Genomic DNA, 18,377 nt, shown 5'->3' on the forward strand with positions numbered 1-18,377 from the left:
TTTGTCGGACAGAGATCACAAGTAGGCAGAGAGACAGGCAGAGATAGAGGAAGGGAAGCAGGCTCCCGGCCAAGCAGAAAGCCTGATGTGGGGCTTGATCCCAGGACCCTGGAATCATGACCTGAGCCGAAGGCAGAGGCTTTAACCCACTGAGCCACGCAGGCACCCCTAGAATACTTTTTATTAGGGCTTGGCCAAACCAGAGGAAGAGGGGAAAAATGTCTATGAGAAACTGTGATCAAGGAAATAAAACACTCAAAATTCTAACCACTAAGTAAAGTAAGTTAAAATCTATTATTTAAGGTGACAGTTTCATCTACCATTGGACATTACTGTTTCATATCCAAGCCATCTTTTACGTAGTATAACCATGCAAACTCAAGATTTAATAGAAACAGCTGTAGAACTGGTTCCCTACTTTAAAAATCTTAACCAATCTAGAAAAACACTTTTGTTTCAAGTTATGATAACAAAAAATGCATTATTATTAGCTTGGAATTCCAAATGATAAAAGTAATACAATATATTCATCATATACAACATTTATTAAGTGCCTAGATACTGGGGACATCATCATCACCAAACTAAAATACTGAAATACAATATATAAAAAATACATAAATGTATATAAAACTAATAAAACATGTCCTTGATACCAAGAGTTTAGTCTAGTAGAGAACTAGACATATAAGTAATAGTTAAAATAATATGGAGAGTGTTGTGATGTTAGGAGCACAAAGAAGGCAGATTTACTGCCTGGTTTTAGAGGGGGCTCATCACAGAGGAGGCATTACTTGTGCCTGAAAAGGAGTGTGTTGGGGTAGAGGTCAGGGGTGGGATTCTATGCAGGTGAAGGGCATTCCAGGTAGAAGGTATAGTAGATAAGAAGAATCTGTAGCATAAAAAAATACCAAATGTATGAAGAATTTAGTACGGCTAGAGCCTAAGATGAGCATGTGATGGGATGAAGTGAAAGACATTTGGGATGGACTGTGGATGGGCCCCCCATGCTATTCTAATAAGAGTTTCAACTTTTCCTGTAGATGGTAGAGAGTTTCCAGGCATTAGTTCTGTTACTTTCACATTTTTTATTATGAAAAATTTCAAACCTAAAAGTGGATAAAACAGTATAATAGGCTTAATGTTCTAACCATCTAGCTTCATTAATCTTGTTTCAGTTTTGTTCCAAGACCATTTCTCCCCATATCCCTCCTGACTGTTTTGAGGCTAATTCTCCAGACATATCCTTTAATCTGTAAATAGTTCAGTATGAATTTCTTAAGGATGAGGAATTTTTAAAAATGCTTATATCACACACAAAGAATAACAACTGTCCCTATCATCAGATCCCCAGACACAATTAAACAGGGAAGTGACACAATTCTATTTCTGCTTCAGAAAGATAACCTGTCGGCAGTGTGGAAGAGCAAGGAAGAGGAGAACCCTGGAGGTAGACTTCACTACATTATAACCTAACATCCCAGAAACACACTTTCTCACTTTAGTAGCCCTGCAGCAACGAGGAGGGGCTCAGTATCTATGAAACAGAGCACTTTGTCGCAGTGCTATAATCCTACATACACTTCTGAGGGGAGGAAACCCACTCAGTCCAGCTCAGTTTCTTAGGTCAGATTCTATGTTCAGTTCATAGATACAGATGAGGGAAATGTTGAAAAATAAGAACACCTAACATCTAAAAACTGAATACACAAAAGAATGAGGATGATTTTGAAAATACTTCATATATTACAAAAGGCTTCAAATCTGAATTTCATTAAATAATTAACTTTCTTTTTGTTGTTGTTTTATTATTTCTATTTCAACAATCCTACTATATTTATGTAGGATAAGAGTGCTGTGAATATATTTGGAAAAAGATTGAAAATAAATTATCAATAAAGCAGAAACCAAGAATCCTGGAAAATAACCTCATAATCATTACCATGAGTTTGTATAACACTTTCATACAGTCACTGTTTGGATATAAACATAACAGGTCATATATTTTAGCAGGTCTTTTGGTGTATAAAAATGGGTTAAAAGAGATTGGGGCAAAAATGTCAACCTTAAGGCCTCTTCCACATACACTCTCGGATTTTCTGTCTGCTCACACGGTCTATACCAAGGAGCCAGTATATAGATCAAATAATGAGTATGGAAGCACGTCTGTGACCTGCAAGGCACATCAAAAGAACAGATAATCTGCTTTCCCTTCAGATGAAAAAAGCACAGAAATATTTTTTCAGGGGGGCATCTATAACTGGATTATGTCAACTCATTTCAGACTCAAAGGTCTTCAAAACACTTATTAGCTAATTAGTAAGAATTAGAATTTTATAATACTACCACAAATAAAAGTAGCTTTACCTACATAGAAATATGAAAATCAGGCTTGGCGGAACCATTATTCCAAGTTATATTTCCGTATGTTGAAAGAAAATCATATACAACAAACAGTTTATGAATTACTCAATTTTTACAAATACAGCAAATGACTATTCAAACAGTCCATTAATTGACCAGAAAGATTATTAGTAATATTGATCATGTTACAGAAATATAATAAAAATTGATTAATGATCTTTTTTCTACTTTAACATCTCTCAATTTTTCAATATAATAAATGCATTTAAAAATTCACAGCAGAAAACCCTGTTTGGGGTCTGTTTGCTTTTTACCAACAGTGCTATGATTTAACATACTTACCCCACCTCACTGTCTTGTTCTGCCCGGAGCATAGCAAGCCACTGCTGTTTGTACACTGAAGACAGCCATTCTAAAATAGAAAAATAAGCATAAAAGAATAATAATAAATATTGAAGAACATAAAGCATTTAAAAATCTTAAGAACCGATAAAATTGTTACCTTTTTTTAAAAAAAAGATTTTATTTACTTATTGGACAGACAGAGATCACAAGTAGGCAGAGAGGCAGGCAGAGAGGAGGTGGCGGGGGAAGCTGGCTTCCCGCTGAGCAGAGAGCCCGATGTGGGACTCGATCCCAGGACCCTGAGATCATGACCTGAGCCCAAAGGCAGAGACTTAACCCACTGAGCCACCCAGGAGCCCCGACCATTTCTAAACTCAAGTTTAAAATAGCAATAAATAAAGCTGGTAGTTTATATTTTATAAAAATGCTTTAACAATATGGGCTTAATGATTTTAGTGTGGTAAAGGCTATTTTGCTTTCCTTTAGAATAGACCCTACTTAGATTACATGCATTTATTATTTTCTAAAAGATTTTATTTATTTATTTATTTGACCAGGGTGGGGTGGGGTAGAGAGTGAACAACCAGGGACAGCAACAGAGGGAGAAGGAGAAGCAGGCTCCTCACTGAGCAGGGAGCCCAATGTGGGGCTGGATCCCGGGACCTTAGGATCATGACTTGGTCGAAGGCAGATGCTTAACCTACTCAGCCACCCAAGGAGCCCCAGATTACATGCATTCAAATTAGGACTTAAATCTTTAGTTAAAAGTAGATTCTTGCATTTAATAGTTTCCTTTTCATAGATCATATTTTTTGTAAGAAATATACCTAAAGTAATATTTTCAGTTTTTATGTAACTTTTATAGAAAACTGAATAAATTGTTTTATTAAATTATCTAAAAATAATAACTAGTGGGAGATAAATTATCAGATATATCATGCATACTCAAAATATAATTTTGGGGGGTGCCTGCATGGCACAGTTGGTTTAAGCATCCAACTCTTGGTTCCAGCTCAGGCTGTAATCTCAGGGTTGTGAGACAGAGCTCTACCTTGGCACTCTGTGTGAAGTCTGCCTGAGATTCTCTCTCCCCCTCCCTCTGCCCCTCCTGCCTGTTAGCTCACTCTCTCTCTAAAATAAATAAATCTTTAAAAAATAATTTTGGCATATTAGATTTAGGTAACATATTAAAAAGAGATTTTAATTCAGTCTAAATGGAATAAAAGTTATAATTTTTTTCCTTTAATAAAGCAAACCATTTTTTGCACAAGTCTATGTAAAACTAAAATTTTAGTTAAAGAAATTTATTAATAATATAGGTAGACTTGGCTTAGTACCATATTTATTTTCTTCTTTTATTTATTCCCAACCAAATGTTGTATAAGTATACTTCAAATACTTCAACACTTATTTTTTTTAAGATTTTATTTATTTATTTGACAGAGAGCGATCACAAGTAGGCAGAGAGGCAGGCAGAGAGAGAGAGAGACGGAAGCAGCCTCCCTGCTGAGCAGAGAGCCCCATGCGGGGCTCCATCCCAGGACCCTGAGATCATGACCTGAGCCGAAGGCAGAGGTTTAACCTACTGAGCCACCCAGGCGCCCCTCAACACTCATTTTTAAAAGTCTGGTCTAGAGGTAAAAATCCAGAAAAAATAATAGAAGGGAAAGTCAAGTTGGGTCCAAAACAATCCTAGTGAAGCATCTCAGAAAATGAATCAGACTTATTTTGCATATTAATAAACTGCATATGGCTCATTCAAAAAATAAAGTAAAAGTCTGGTCTAAAATAGTGTACTAGTTAATCAGATTAAAGAACATCCATAATAATATATAAACTTGGTACATAGTATACTTTTGTTTTTATTTCAATGTATACATATTAATAAAGAGGACTAGAAGAATTCATCAAGATAGTCATTCTAGATGATGGGATTAGTTTCTCTTTGCTCATATTTAAAACAAAACAAAACTGTATCACAAAAACTAGAATCATTTAAATAGCCTGGGTCGTGCTTAAAGGGAAAATACTCAATATAGAATGTGAACACAGAAAATTACCCAAGTAGTATGATTTCACTTTGGTACAAAAATGTGTAATCTTTTTGGGATTAAAGGTAATTTCTATTCTCTTTTTACTCTTTTCTATGACATGTATTACTATTATAATCAGAAAGATAATACTTAAAGTCATAATTAAATCATGTTCTCTTACCTGAAGGTACTAGAGAATCTTGTTCAATAATTCTTGCAGAGGCCAAATCACTGATGATATACTGTAACCTTAAATGTCTGAATACTGACACAAATGGTTTTCCTTGTTCAGTTTCAAGGAAGGTCATACCTTCAAAATCTATAAAAAACAGTTTAAATTCAATAGGCATTGTTTTCAAATCTATTTTATTCCTAAATGTTTTTATGGGCAGGGAGATATACACACACACACACACACACACACACACACACACACACACGCATGCACATGCACATACACACAGATATACACACATGTATGTCGATTAGAACACAAATAAACTAGTTTTCAAAGATGATATAAACCAGTGGTATATGGATAAAAACTTAAGAGATTTAGGAAAAAGCCCCAGGAAATTAATTTTGGTCCCAAGTGGCCTCTGGGCTAGGAATTCAGGTGTACACCTAGTTCTGGGGTTTGTAGCTTCCAGTGCCGCAGGGTTTGGGAAAGGATGGTTTGAGAACAGTAGTTAGGGTTACAGTATCTCTCTAGAAACCCTCTTCCCAGGGACTGAACACTCCAGTGGAACTCCAAGGCTCAAATGCCAAACGTAAGGGTCTTCATAAGATACACAGGACATGGATTTGTCTCTTGGGGTTCATCTAATTTTTGTTTTAGCTACACGTGATAAACACTACTAGTTAATACATTAATTCTCTTAAAATACAAAATAAGATACAAAGACACTATAGCCATTGATTTGCAACATATGTATTGAAATAGTTCAATACTAACTAAAATCGAATGATATATTGTCTAGTGGTATGCTGGAGATGGCTTGCACTGGCTTATAGAAGCTGATGGTGTGCATTTCATCTCTCAACTAGGCATTCAGTGTCAACGATGTCATACTGGTAGCTTGGAACTGGCCACACTGTGAGAATTTGTATCATGGAAATTTTAAAACGCTGCAAATCAGGGATTATTTTTTTCAGAGACAAGTATATTAAGACATACATACGTAATGCAATAACATTTTTTTAAGGGAATAATAAACACAAAATTCAAGATAGTGGTTGGGAAAGTCAGAGAGACACAACAGGAGAGAAGCACAGGAGTAGACTGAAGTTACAAATGTTCTAGTCCTTGAAGATTAGTTGTGGGGGTTCAATATATTACTAAAAATAATCAATAAAGGTGGCCATGCATGGGCTAAAAATGACTGTGAACTAAGAAAATCATGAACTAAGGATTATGATTTACCCACTTCTTTGCACCTAAAGTTTTTTCCCTATTACCTGTTTTAGCAAAGTAAAAAATAAATACATTGTATGTTCCACCTCTATCCCAGTAAGAATTTAATGGCAGTAGATTTTTTTTTTTTTAAAGATTTTATTTATTTATTTGACAGAGATCACAAGTAGGCAGAGAAGCAGGCAGAGAGAGAGGAGGAAGCAGGCTCCCTGCTGAGCAGAGAGCCCAATGCGGGGCTCGATCCCAGGACCCTGGGATCATGACCTGAGCCGAAGGCAGGCTTTAACCCACTGAGCCACCCAGGCACCCCAATGGCAGTAGATCTTTATGAATTTATTCAGATCAGTCTTCTCTGAGAATCTGACAAAAATTATGGAAGTTCTCACCTTGCAAAACAGATGCAACACAAGCATATATATAAAGTTCTGCATACACTTTTGGGGGTTAGTGACATACCGAAGCCTGTAGATGGGACCCCCTTTGTTAAGAACTGTTGCCTGATAGACAGGGTTAATGTGTTACAGAAAATTCAGTGTGGTCAAACAAAAGACAAATGTAATCACCAGGACTTGTTGGTGATAAAATAGGAAAGGTGATACTTTGGGGAGTCAAACTATAGTGTTATTCAAGGAATAATAATTCAGTTAATACAAGCAAGGCATTTTTCTTATCCAGCTTTACTTTTCTCAATTAAAATTAGGGGCTGAATTAGATAACTGCTTAAAGTCTTCACCAGATCTAAAATTCTCTAGGTCTACAAATAAGTTAGGATCTGATTTTAATAAATTTCAATTAAAAAGACCCTCAAGGGGCGCCTGGGTGGCTCAGTGGGTTAAGCCGCTGCCTTCGGCTCAGGTCATGATCTCAGAATCCTGGGATCGAGCCCCGCATCGGGCTCTCTGCTCGGCAGGGAGCCTGCTTCCTCCTCTCTCTCTGCCTGCCTCTCTGTCTGCTTGTGATCTCTCTGTCAAATAAATAAATAAAATCTTAAAAAAAAATGTTTAAAAAAAAAAAAATAAAAAAAATAAAAAGACCCTCAAAACAAGTGCTTAATAAAAATTTCAGGCATACCTTTTCTCCTCTTAGAAAACCAGACATCTGTTTCGGTCAAAAGTTGTTTTAAAGATCCATTCCATGAAGGCACAAGTTGAAGGAACATCCACTAGGTTAAAAAAGCAAATTTAAGAAAAAATTATAAGATTTCATCATGTTACAATTTTACATTTATATTGCTTCCACCTTAAAACGTAATATCTAAAAAACGTAATTTCTAGTACATGAAACTGAAAGAAGTAGAACTGTTATATGAATGCTTACAAGCTTTAAATTCATCATAGCTCTGGGGCACCTGGGTGGCTCAGTCGGTTAAGCATCCGACTCTGGACTTCAGCTCAGGTCATGATCTTAGGGTTGAGACTGAGCCCTACATTGGGCTCCACACTGTATTGAGCCTGCTTAAGATTCTCTCTCTTCCTCGCTCCTTCTCCCTCGCTCTCCCTTTGCCCCTCTCTCCCTTTCATCATGGTCCAAAGGTCCGTAGTCCTTTAATCGTGGTCCAATGATAAAAACTACAACAGTGTGTGATAAAGAATAAATGAATTCCTGAAGTATTTAAGGCCTCAAACGCAATATAGTTACACAATTAAAATGCTAAAGGTTTGGGGCGCCTGGGTGGCTCAGTGGGTTAAGCCGCTGCCTTCGGCTCGGGTCATGATCTCGGAGTCCTGGGATCGAGCCCCGCATCGGGCTCTCTGCTCAGCAGGGAGTCTGCTTCCTCCTCTCTCTCTGCCTGCCTCTCTGCCTGCTTGTGATCTCTCTATCAAATAAATAAATAAAATCTTTAAAAAAAAAAAAATTAAAAAAAAAATGCTAAAGGTTTAATATATATTACATTAGTGATTTTACACTCATTTATCCTACTCATCTATTAACTCAATTTTGCTAAGTATCATTAAGGTTATAAAATAATCCTAATTACTAATATTAATTTAATAGATAATTTGATAATAATTTATTTAAAAAGGGGAAAAGGAGTTTCTTATTGTTTTATTACTGTTGAGATAGTATACAGACCAGTTAGGGGTATGGGTTTTTAAATCCTTCCCCTGCCAATTACAGCTGGGCAAATTACTTAATTCTTCTGGGCCTTAATTTCTTCATTTATAAAATGAACATGATACCTCATAGGACATTAAAAGAATTATTATGTGTAACTTAACTTTGATCGTGCCTGGCAGACAGTAAGCACTTATCACTACTGGCATAAGAGCAATTACAACAATAGGAAACAATGAATACTACCACTGGCTCAGAGACAGAAATGGCCTGTCTACCCCTCCTTCACTGATTACATAACTCAGTTACTAAACTTCCCTGTGGCGGCGGCGGGGACAGGCCGGGGGGATGTGAAGAACACAACCTTTTTTTCTTTTTAAAGATTTTATTTATTTGACAGACAGAGATGACAAGTAGGCAGTGAGGCAGGTGGGGTGGGGTGGGGTGGGGGTCGGGGGGAAGCAGGCTCCCTGCTGAGCAGAGAGCCCTATGTGGGGTTTGATCCCAGGACTCTGAAATCATGACCTGAGTCAAGGACAGAGGCTTAACCCACTGAGCCACCCAGGTGCCCCAAAACACAACATTAATAAAATGTCATCTCAACCACAAAATAAGCAATTGCAATGATGTAACTTAGAAGGTGTCTCATTCTCAGATTTTTTTTTAAAGATTGATTGATTGATTGATTGATTGATTGATTTGACAGAGAGCCATCACAAGTAGGCAGAGAGGCAGGCAGAGAGAGGAGGAAGCAGGCTCCCTGCGAGGGGCTCGATCCCAAGGCCCTGGGATCATGACCTGAGCTGAAGGCAGAGGTTTTAACCCACTGAGCCACTGAGGTGTCCCTCATTCTCAGATTTTGAAGCTGTGTTAAATGGAGACTCTGTTGCTGGTGACAAAAGGCTAAAAGCAAAATTATTCAGTGGGAAAAGCAATGAACTAGGACTCACAAACCTGGGTTCTACCTCAAGTCTGCCACTTAGTAACTGTAAGAGTTCTAAGTCCCATCATCTACAGAACAAGAAAGATAGCTGATTTGTCACTTCAGAGTTGTGAAAATAAAATCACTTTAAAGATGTTAAAACCTTTCAGACAATTATCATATGATCTCTCTGATATGAGGAATTTGAGATGCAGGGCAGGGCGTTGTGGGGGGTAGGGAAGGAAAAAATGAAACAAGATGGGATCGGGAGGGAGACAAACCATAAGAGACTCTTAATCTCACAAAACAAACTGAGGGTTGCTGGGGGGTTGGGGATAGGGATAGGGTGGTTGGGTTATGGACATGGGGAGGGTATGTGCTATGGTGAGTGCTGTGAAATGTGTAAGCCTGATGATTCACAGACCTGTAACCCCTGGGGCAAACAATATATTATATGTTAATAAAAATAATTTTTAAAAAATGAAAAAAAAAAGGATGATGCTAAAACCTTTCAAAAGTATGAAATGAAACATATGCCTGAAGTGCAAATAAGGTCTTTAAAGAATTTTACCATTTTCTAGAAAAAGTGAAAATTTCATCATGAAGTGATTAATTCAACTTTGAAAACATTTCTGAAAACCATATAAAATATTTAACATTTCTGATTATGTAAATAACATAACAGCATGCTTGTTGTTGAAAAACATGTGGGAAAAAAACAGAAACATGGGGATGCCTGGGTGGCTCAGTGGGTTGGGGCCTCTGCCTCCGGCTCGGGTCATGATCCCAGGGACTTGGGATCGAGCCCTGCATCGGGCTCTCTGCTCAGCAGGGAGCCTGCTTCCTCCTCTCTCTCTCTGCCTGCCTTTCTGCCTACTTGTGATCTGTCAAATAAATAAATAAAATCTTTAAAAAAAAAAAACAAAAAACCAGAAACATACTGCTAGGATAGAAAGTATGTAAAACCAAGCAAAGGAAATAGGATGTAAGCTCTCATGGCCCACAGCTTGACGTCAACTGCAGACCCAACAGTAAGAGAGGTACCTTGCATTCCCAACAGGAAGAAGCCAACTCTACTATTCTAGTAGGAGAAAGGAAGAATTTCTTCTTGGCCAGCAACAAGCTCAGTCAATAAGAAGATACAGACAACACGCCACTCTAGCTTTCCTCCAAGGGATTTTGCTTCATTCAAAGCAGCCCCTCCCAACTTCCTCTTTTTCTTGATAAAGTAATGTCCCTCTCCCTTGAGGTCTGGACTTGCTTATGGTTTGTTATAGCTTACATGTCCCAAAGTCCAACTGCTCTACTATTCCCAAATAAATCCATTTTGCTGGTAAAATAACTGGCTATTGTACCTTAAAGGTTGACAAGTATGAAGAATGAAATTAAAATCACTCATGATAGCAAACAAAGTTTTTTTTTAACATTTTGGCATATTTCCTTTAACATTTCTTACATTTACACCACTCCTTTATCGCCGGACACCAGCTGTTTCCAGTTTTTCACTATTATAAGTTATGCTGAGGTGATGCCCTTACATATTATTATGTTAATACCTTTTTAAGAGCTGTGTACACATCCATCTCCACTTGCATCACAAATAAGTTAGATGAACCAATGAGCTGTTTCATGACATTTATACTAGAAAAGAAAAATAGAGGTATAGTGAGTTTATTCTCATGCACAGGCTAAAACATCCCGGTGGAACTAAAAAATTTAAGTCTTTCTTATGAAAAGAAAATGACATCAGTCTTTTTGCCCAACACAAAGAATCTTAGACAGAAATAACCTATCTGAGCACAAGGATATTTTAATTCAGAGAGCATACTCTGAAAGGTCTTTGAACAGACAGGAAAACAAAGAACTTTGATCTGCTGATTAATCAAGTTAAAACAAGGTCTCAATGAGATAACTTTTGGTATGCCCTGATAGAGTGGCAGTGTTCCTATTTCACCTTTCCTGCCCACTCATTGCTTAAAAAAAAAAAAAAAAGACATTTGTCAAAATTCACTGAAACATCTGTATGTTCAAAGTAACCTTTAACATTGAGGGTTAAGAGAATTGCTTAGTCTTAAAGCATGTTTTCATCACTATTAAAGAGCACTACCAAGAAATATGTATTAGTTTAAATTTGGAGTAGAACATATATCACCAGCTGTTTTTCCCCCTTCCTTTAAGCCGTAAAAACCAGAAGAATCTCTAGGTTTTTAAGATGGCCACTACAATTTATCTTCTTTCTGAAAGACCTCAATGAGAAATTAAAAAAAGGAAAAAGATTAAACTGTTTCTAGTGATTTTCTTTTCTTTCTTTTCTTAAGATTTATTTGACAGAGAGAGAGATGGAGAGAACAACCTGGGAGAGCGACAGGCAGAGGGAGAGGGAGAAGCAGCCTCCCCACTGAGCAAGGAGCCAGATGTGGGGCTTGATCCCAGGACTCTGGGACCATGACCTGAGCTGAAAGCAGAAACTTAACCAACTGAACCACCCAGGCGCCCTGATGATTTTCAAACCAACATAATGCAGAGCTTTGTTTATACCTTGCCATTATTAGGTAATGATTTTTTTTTGACAGAAAAATACTTCTCAAACTTTTCTACCCGTTACCTCTTAAGGGCAGAGGAAAGGAAAGGACCCAGGAATCCAGAAGATGGGCCTTAGCCATAAAAATAACATTTCTATGATTTCTTGTATTTCATCTTTAAAGCTCAAAGAAACTTGAATTCTCTCTATTCCATATTGTATTTAAACATAAAAATGTTTATCTTTTCCCCCACCACTTCTCTACCCATCCTTGCAAGAAAAAAGGAAAAAAAAAAAAACCCCAAAAAACAAACAAAAAAACCCCACAAAAAAACCCCAACAAATCAGTGAAGTTGACATCACAGGAATCATCTCTTCGAGAGCAGAAACCATGACATAATCACCTCTGCATCCTTCACAGCACCTAACAAAGTACCTTCGTATACACTGGACATTCAAGAAGTGTTTGTTGAAGGAAGGCAGGAAGGAATTATCAGTCGATGTTATTCAAAAGGCCAACCTGATTGTGAATTTGACTTCATCAGGCCTAGCAAAAAGTTTAAAACAACTTCCTTAAACTTAATTTTGCAGGGGTGCCTGACTGGCTCAGTTGGAGCATGCAACTCTTGATCTCAGGGTTGCGAGCTCAAGCCCCACGTTGGGTCTGATTACTTAAAATAAAATCTTTAAAACTTAAATTTTGAAATGGTAAAGAAGGTTTTTAAATAAACTTTTAGATTCTCAGGGCGCCTGGGTGGCTCAGTCATTAAGCGGCTGCCTTCGTATCAGGTCATGATCCCAGCGTCCTGAGATTGAGCCCTGAGTCGGGCTCCCTGCTCTGCAGGAAGCCTGCTTGTCCCTCTCCCACTCCCCCTGCTTGTGTTCCCTCTCTGGCTGTCTCTCTCACTGTCAAATAAATAAAGTCTTTAAAAAACAAAAGAAAACACAAAAAAACACAAACTTTAAGATTCTCTCAGAGCATAGCAAAGGTAAAGTAACACTTGACATTTTTCTATAGTTTTATAGTAACAGTGAATTATTCAATTAAAATTAGTTAAAATAGTAGACATAATACACATTATTTATGACAAAGAAATTTGTGAGGCATTTCTTCAGTTCATAGGTGTCAAGATACCTTTCATTAAATTATTTCATAAGTAATATATTTTTGTATAAGCACTTTTCATAAGTAATATATTTTTGTATAAAGCAAATGCATACTTTAACAAATAACCATTATTTTAGGGTGATTAATTACAATGTTATTTAAAATTAAAATACCTGAGTTCCTTAAAAAGTTCAACATTCTGGTGAGTCATCAAATTGTTCAGAAGCCATTCAAGGCACCTGAAATTAAAACATGGCATTATTTATTACATGATACATAAAAAAAAAATCCTGTATTTATGGCTTTTGTAGTAGGACTTAAAGTTAAAATAAAAACAATTAGTCTTGCCAGAACATGCTCAAATTTTTAAATTTAACAACCGAAAATTTAGTATTATTTTTGTCAGTTATTAAGGAAATATTCCCTTTATATTAATAAGAGCATTTCTAATTAAGAAAACCTCATTACAAGTTGGTGTTACATCATTTATGAAGGGGCCTTCACACTTCTATTACCTTCTTTCTAATTTGAAAATGGGTACTATAAAACTCAAGAGTTAAAAACATTGCCAGTAGGTGTACTGATAACAATGTCTATGATGCCTATTACTTAAAAAATATTAATAGAAAATGCAAAGAGTGACCAGAGTTTTTATAAGCCACATATAAACATGTATAACACACCCATGGTCACTTACAAAGACAACACTTTCAAGGAATTTACTAATTCATCCAAATGTAAAAAAGAACTTTTTATAACAAAATTCTAGTCCCCTATTTTTTTTTTCTTTCTTTCTTACAGCTATACATTCTCTTAAGAAACCAAAGCAGCCAAATTCCCACAAGTGGGATGGGAGGAAAAATAAAAAAGGTAACTCACTTTTTCTTTACAGAATCTAATCCATAGGTCCCTGCTGATGTGTAATAGCCACATACAGTTTTCACATTAATTGTTTCCTTCATTGTCTCACCACACTGCTGTATTAAACCATCCTGTAAATATAAATAAGCACTGGAAAGGCCCATTTCACGTGGGAAAAATTAGCTCTGAATATGTGCTTTTACATATTAAAAAGTAAAAAAAAAAAGGAAGAGAAGGAAAGAAAAGAAAGAAAACTCATTAAGTGCAGCAAGCCTAAATTTTTAAGTCCAATAAAAAAACTGAAAAAAAAAAAAAAAAAAAAAAAAAAGTCCAGCAAGTATTCAACTAAATACTTGGAATTGAAAAACAGAATGGAGGGGGTAAAAGCAGTAAGGCAGTAAAGTAGAGATGAATATTGCTATTCTCTTTCTTTTTTATTCTTCCCCTCTCTGGGAACTTTGCAAATTTAAGCAGCATTATGTCTGGTTTGCCTGTACTTTTAAAATTACGACCTTTTAACACACTCAGGTGACCATGTGGTAGAGCTAGGCAAGTAAACAGTATGAATCATCAGAAAGTGTTTATTAAAGTATAAAACACTTATCAGCTTCTAAGAGATGCACCTAAAACAAATACATTACTATTAACACTGAAATATTAATCTGAAATGTTTATATGTAAGATTTCAAATGAACTAATTTTAGTCACTATATGGAAAGAATGTCACTTTTTACCTAAACTTCTGAAATATATTCATCATGGAGGCATATTATTAAGTTAGTGAGTTAAGTCATAAAGATGATGCAGAAAATGGGTTTACGACAAAACCAAAAGGACTAAAGTTAGAAAATAAAGTATACTTGTTGAAAATAAGTATTGAAAGGATGACAAATTTAAAAAATTAAATGATCCCAGCTAGGTATATTGAGCAAGCTATTTACTAATACTTCAAATAAGTATACAAATGTCACAGAAAAGGAAACTTAATGAACTTTTTCTAAAGATCAAAATAAAATACTGGCCTTCCTTTAGGATTTTAAACTTACCTGAAAGTTATTTGAGATGACCCCCCTCTCAACCTCCTCCGCTTTCCTCTTAACACCTTGTCACCAAGTCCAGTGGATCATCCTTGATTAATCTTCCTGTGATCCCGTTTTTCCTCCCCATGCTTATTGCTGCTGCCCTACTTTAGACGCTCACTTGGACTACTGCAGTAAGATTTTGTCTCTAATGTACTCATCTTTTCTTCAATACATCCTTCACATTATTTCTGAAGCATTCTTTCTAAAACTTCTGAAGTAAACTTTCTAAAACTTTTTGATTTGATCTAAAACTTTTGATTGTTCCCCTTTTCCAAAAGGGGAACATGGGTGGCTCAGTTGGTTGGGTGTCCAACTCTTGGTTTCAGTTCAGGTCATGGTTTCATGGGTCATGGGATCAAGCCCCATGTGGGGTCCTGTGCTCAGAAGGGAGTCCGCCTGAGGATTATCTCCCTCTGTCCCATCCCCCACTTGCGTGCAAGCTCTCTCAAAAGAAAAAAAATCTTCCAAAAGTACCTACATATAAAGTCTAAAGTATAGAGGGATTTTCACAGTCTGGCCTCTGCAGCCCTTTCTGCAACCCTTCTTTTATTGTGCTGGACCTTCTTATATGTGCTTCTTATCTCTGTGCTAGAGCCATGTTCCACTCAGATTCTCTGATCCTCCACTGTTTCACATCTCTGAGTATTAATTTGCTCTGTAGAAAATGCTTCCTTCCCCTTTTTGCAAGATAAATACATTTTCAGTTTTCAAAACTCAACCTCCTTCTTTGCACCACCAGGCTAAACTAACCACTCCCTCTGTTCATCTGCTAAATCCTACAGGATGTTTATTATCATATCTATAATACTGGGCAGTTCTCACTTTATCTCTGGGTCTATTTATCAACCCCCCTCCCCCATTCCACGCACACATTATATTGTGAGTTTCCTGAAGGTGGGGACTATGTCTTAATTTACCTTTAAATTCCTATGCCTAGTTTGACATCTTGCTCAATACACTTCTGTTGAAAGAACAAATCTGTCATTCTACCAATGGATTATATATATTTATGTGGTTTACCACAATTATTTCATAATTAAGAAAAAGTTGACAAAGTGGGCACTCAATGTTTTTCAAACCCATGACCTAAATGAATTTGTAATCATAAGTGATCTGCTTAATAACAGTCAAGATAAATCACTAATGAATAGAGATCTGTAAATGGACTTAGACAAGTAAACTCTTACATTATAGCAATTCTAAGGTATCTACACTGAAATAGCTTGCACTCATCTTACACAGACGGGATGACCCCCTCCGTTATAATAAATCGGTTTTCACTGAGCATTTTACTTTATTAGTAGTCTTTTTTTGGGTTAAACATTTTAAGTGACTTATCACAAATGACATATTTACACATTTCATTTTTATTTTTAAAAATCCTAAAAAGCTAAGCTTTTTGTTTTTAGAATAGATACTTTGAAACAAAGATCCAACAGTGATCCTTTCTTTGAAGAATGTGCGTACTCACCAACTGCAACATACAAGCTGCGGCCAAAATGGCAATAACTCGACTGGGCTTTATTAAGACGTCATCTCTATACAGCGACCCAAAGGCAACCTGCAGTGCTGAAAGCCAAAGTAGACCCAGGGAATGAAATAACAGTGACATCTATAAAAGTATTACAAAAATAACAATAATGACCATCTTTATACTTGGAAGACATACATCAAAATGTAGGATGCACATAAAAGGTTAAGAGAAGTATCACTATTTAAAATGCTAGTAATGGTAACTAATTAATGGTGCTAATTTAGTAACAATGGTACAAACTGCCATTTATTCTACCTAACAGAGCTGAATTCTTCTACATCTAATCTTGATATTAGTTGCTGGTCACAATCAAGATACCCTTGGAAAAAGTTTTATAAAGATACCCTGAGTAGACCAATCATTAAGCAACACAGACCCCATGATGATCTTAACCCTAATGCTTTCAGTGCTTCCTTCCTGGGGAGTGGGGAGTACCACCTGGTCCACTCCATGCCACACTCTCCCTGAGCCACCACAGCTATCTAGGCCTGTCCTTCCTTCTCTCCACTGCCACTCTTGCATGTGTTTGATAAATATCCTTAACTTTTCTCTTTGCCTATGTTGTGACTACTGGGTACTTACACTTGGGCAATCAAAGAGGGGAGCAGAGAACGAGAAGTGGAACAGGAATTAGGAGGATGATAGGTCCATTGAGGCTCACTAAACTGCTGAGGCCTAAAATAAGTCCCTAAATCCTCTGGGCCTCTCAGCTTCCTCATCTAAGAACTCAGAGCTCTTAAACACCGATTACATGATTCATACCCTTTTGTTCCCAGAGAAAGTCTTCGTACATGGGAAATAATCAATAAACACTATATACCAGCTTTTCTTTTCTTTTTTTTTTTTTTAACCAGCTTTTCTATGTGATTTTTAAAAACAATCGTACTCTTCCTTCCTTCACCCTACATCCTCCATATCCCAGGCAGATATAATTATAAACAGTAAACAGTAAACAGTAAACAGATTGATAAGGCCTACAAGTAGATTAGGGACAGATAGAACAAAATTGGTAAAAACTATGGAGCTGAGCAAACCAATACAAAGCTGACACTCTGGGGTATTAAATGAAGCTTTCTTCTAGCCTATAAGGTTGGAAGAAAATATTTATTTTCTACCAAAAGCATAAAAAGGTTATGTTATAATTTTTAAATAATAGTAATTATGGTGATGGTTACCTTCTATATCAATATTCTGGTCCGGAATCTCCAGTTCAATAATATTCATGCTGGATTCTTTCCAAGAACCACTGAACATACTAGAAAAGTAGCCAGACTTAAAAAACAAAACAAAACACCCAATTATCCAGTACTTTCTGTGTCTTCCAAATTATTTTCCCATTTCTAATTCCAAGTAATTCTTCTATCAAAATGAATCCATATTATTTTAGGAGAAAAAGAATAGCTAAATATGTCTATAGGATAATGAAATTAAGTACAATTTAGGTATGACAAAATACTTTGTTTAGTATCAATTTAATGAAAATTAAACCAAATTCTCATATTACTATCTGAACTGAATTCCTATATTATTTTTGAACTTTACATTAGTTTTTTACTTAGTTAAAACAATTTCTAAGTCTATTACAGGTATATGTTTTCCTTCTCAATGGCATTCTAAATTTAAGCTTGGAAAATACAGCATGTATTTAAGACTCCCATAAACCTATGACAACACACAAGGTAAATAAAAGATCATGCACTGAGAAGAAGTGAAGACTAAGAACCTTCCTACTGTTAAATCCTTACTGTTGGTGGCTATAAATGGGATGATCCCCAGAAATCAGGATAAATCTAAAGTTTAGTTTTATCTAATCAGAAAATTCCAATGGACCTAAATTCTTGGAAAGGTACCAGAATGGATGAAGCCTTTAGTTACCTTCTAGATAGCACCTCTCATAATTTGAATTACTTTGGAATACATCAAAGAGTAACTAATTTTACTGAATACTTAGTATGTATAAGGCACTGTGAATATAGCAGTAAACAAAACAGACATTGTTTCTGTCCTTAGGGGCTTACTATATTTCAGCATGTGGTTTATACTATAATCAATATAGTTGCTCTTGAGAGGGAAAGCCTTCACAGAGGCATTCTCATCCTTAAATCCACAAAACTGCTTTCAGTGATTAAAAGAAAGTT

General features: G+C 36.3%; 1 protein-coding gene across 2 annotated transcripts in view; it reads right to left on the minus strand.

Annotated features, from left to right (window-relative positions):
• Positions 1 to 18,377, minus strand: part of GMCL1 (germ cell-less 1, spermatogenesis associated) — a 39,381-nt gene that overhangs the window by 13,565 nt on the left and 7,439 nt on the right. The window contains exons 3-10 of one of the 2 annotated variants that reach the window (XM_032873721.1): positions 17,415 to 17,511; positions 16,177 to 16,274; positions 13,642 to 13,754; positions 12,936 to 13,001; positions 10,690 to 10,774; positions 7,228 to 7,318; positions 4,924 to 5,061; positions 2,707 to 2,776 (exon numbers count right to left, since the gene is read on the minus strand). In XM_032873721.1, the coding sequence (XP_032729612.1) occupies positions 2,707 to 2,776; positions 4,924 to 5,061; positions 7,228 to 7,318; positions 10,690 to 10,774; positions 12,936 to 13,001; positions 13,642 to 13,754; positions 16,177 to 16,274; positions 17,415 to 17,511 (758 nt within the window). The remainder of the gene's footprint in view (positions 1 to 2,706; positions 2,777 to 4,923; positions 5,062 to 7,227; positions 7,319 to 10,689; positions 10,775 to 12,935; positions 13,002 to 13,641; positions 13,755 to 16,176; positions 16,275 to 17,414; positions 17,512 to 18,377) is intronic. The other variant, XM_032873722.1, reaches the window with a different exon arrangement.

Source organism: Lontra canadensis, unplaced genomic scaffold (assembly GCF_010015895.1).
Source record: "Lontra canadensis isolate GAN:19392208 unplaced genomic scaffold, GSC_riverotter_1.0 scaffold50, whole genome shotgun sequence".
Classification (NCBI taxonomy): domain Eukaryota; kingdom Metazoa; phylum Chordata; class Mammalia; order Carnivora; family Mustelidae; genus Lontra; species Lontra canadensis.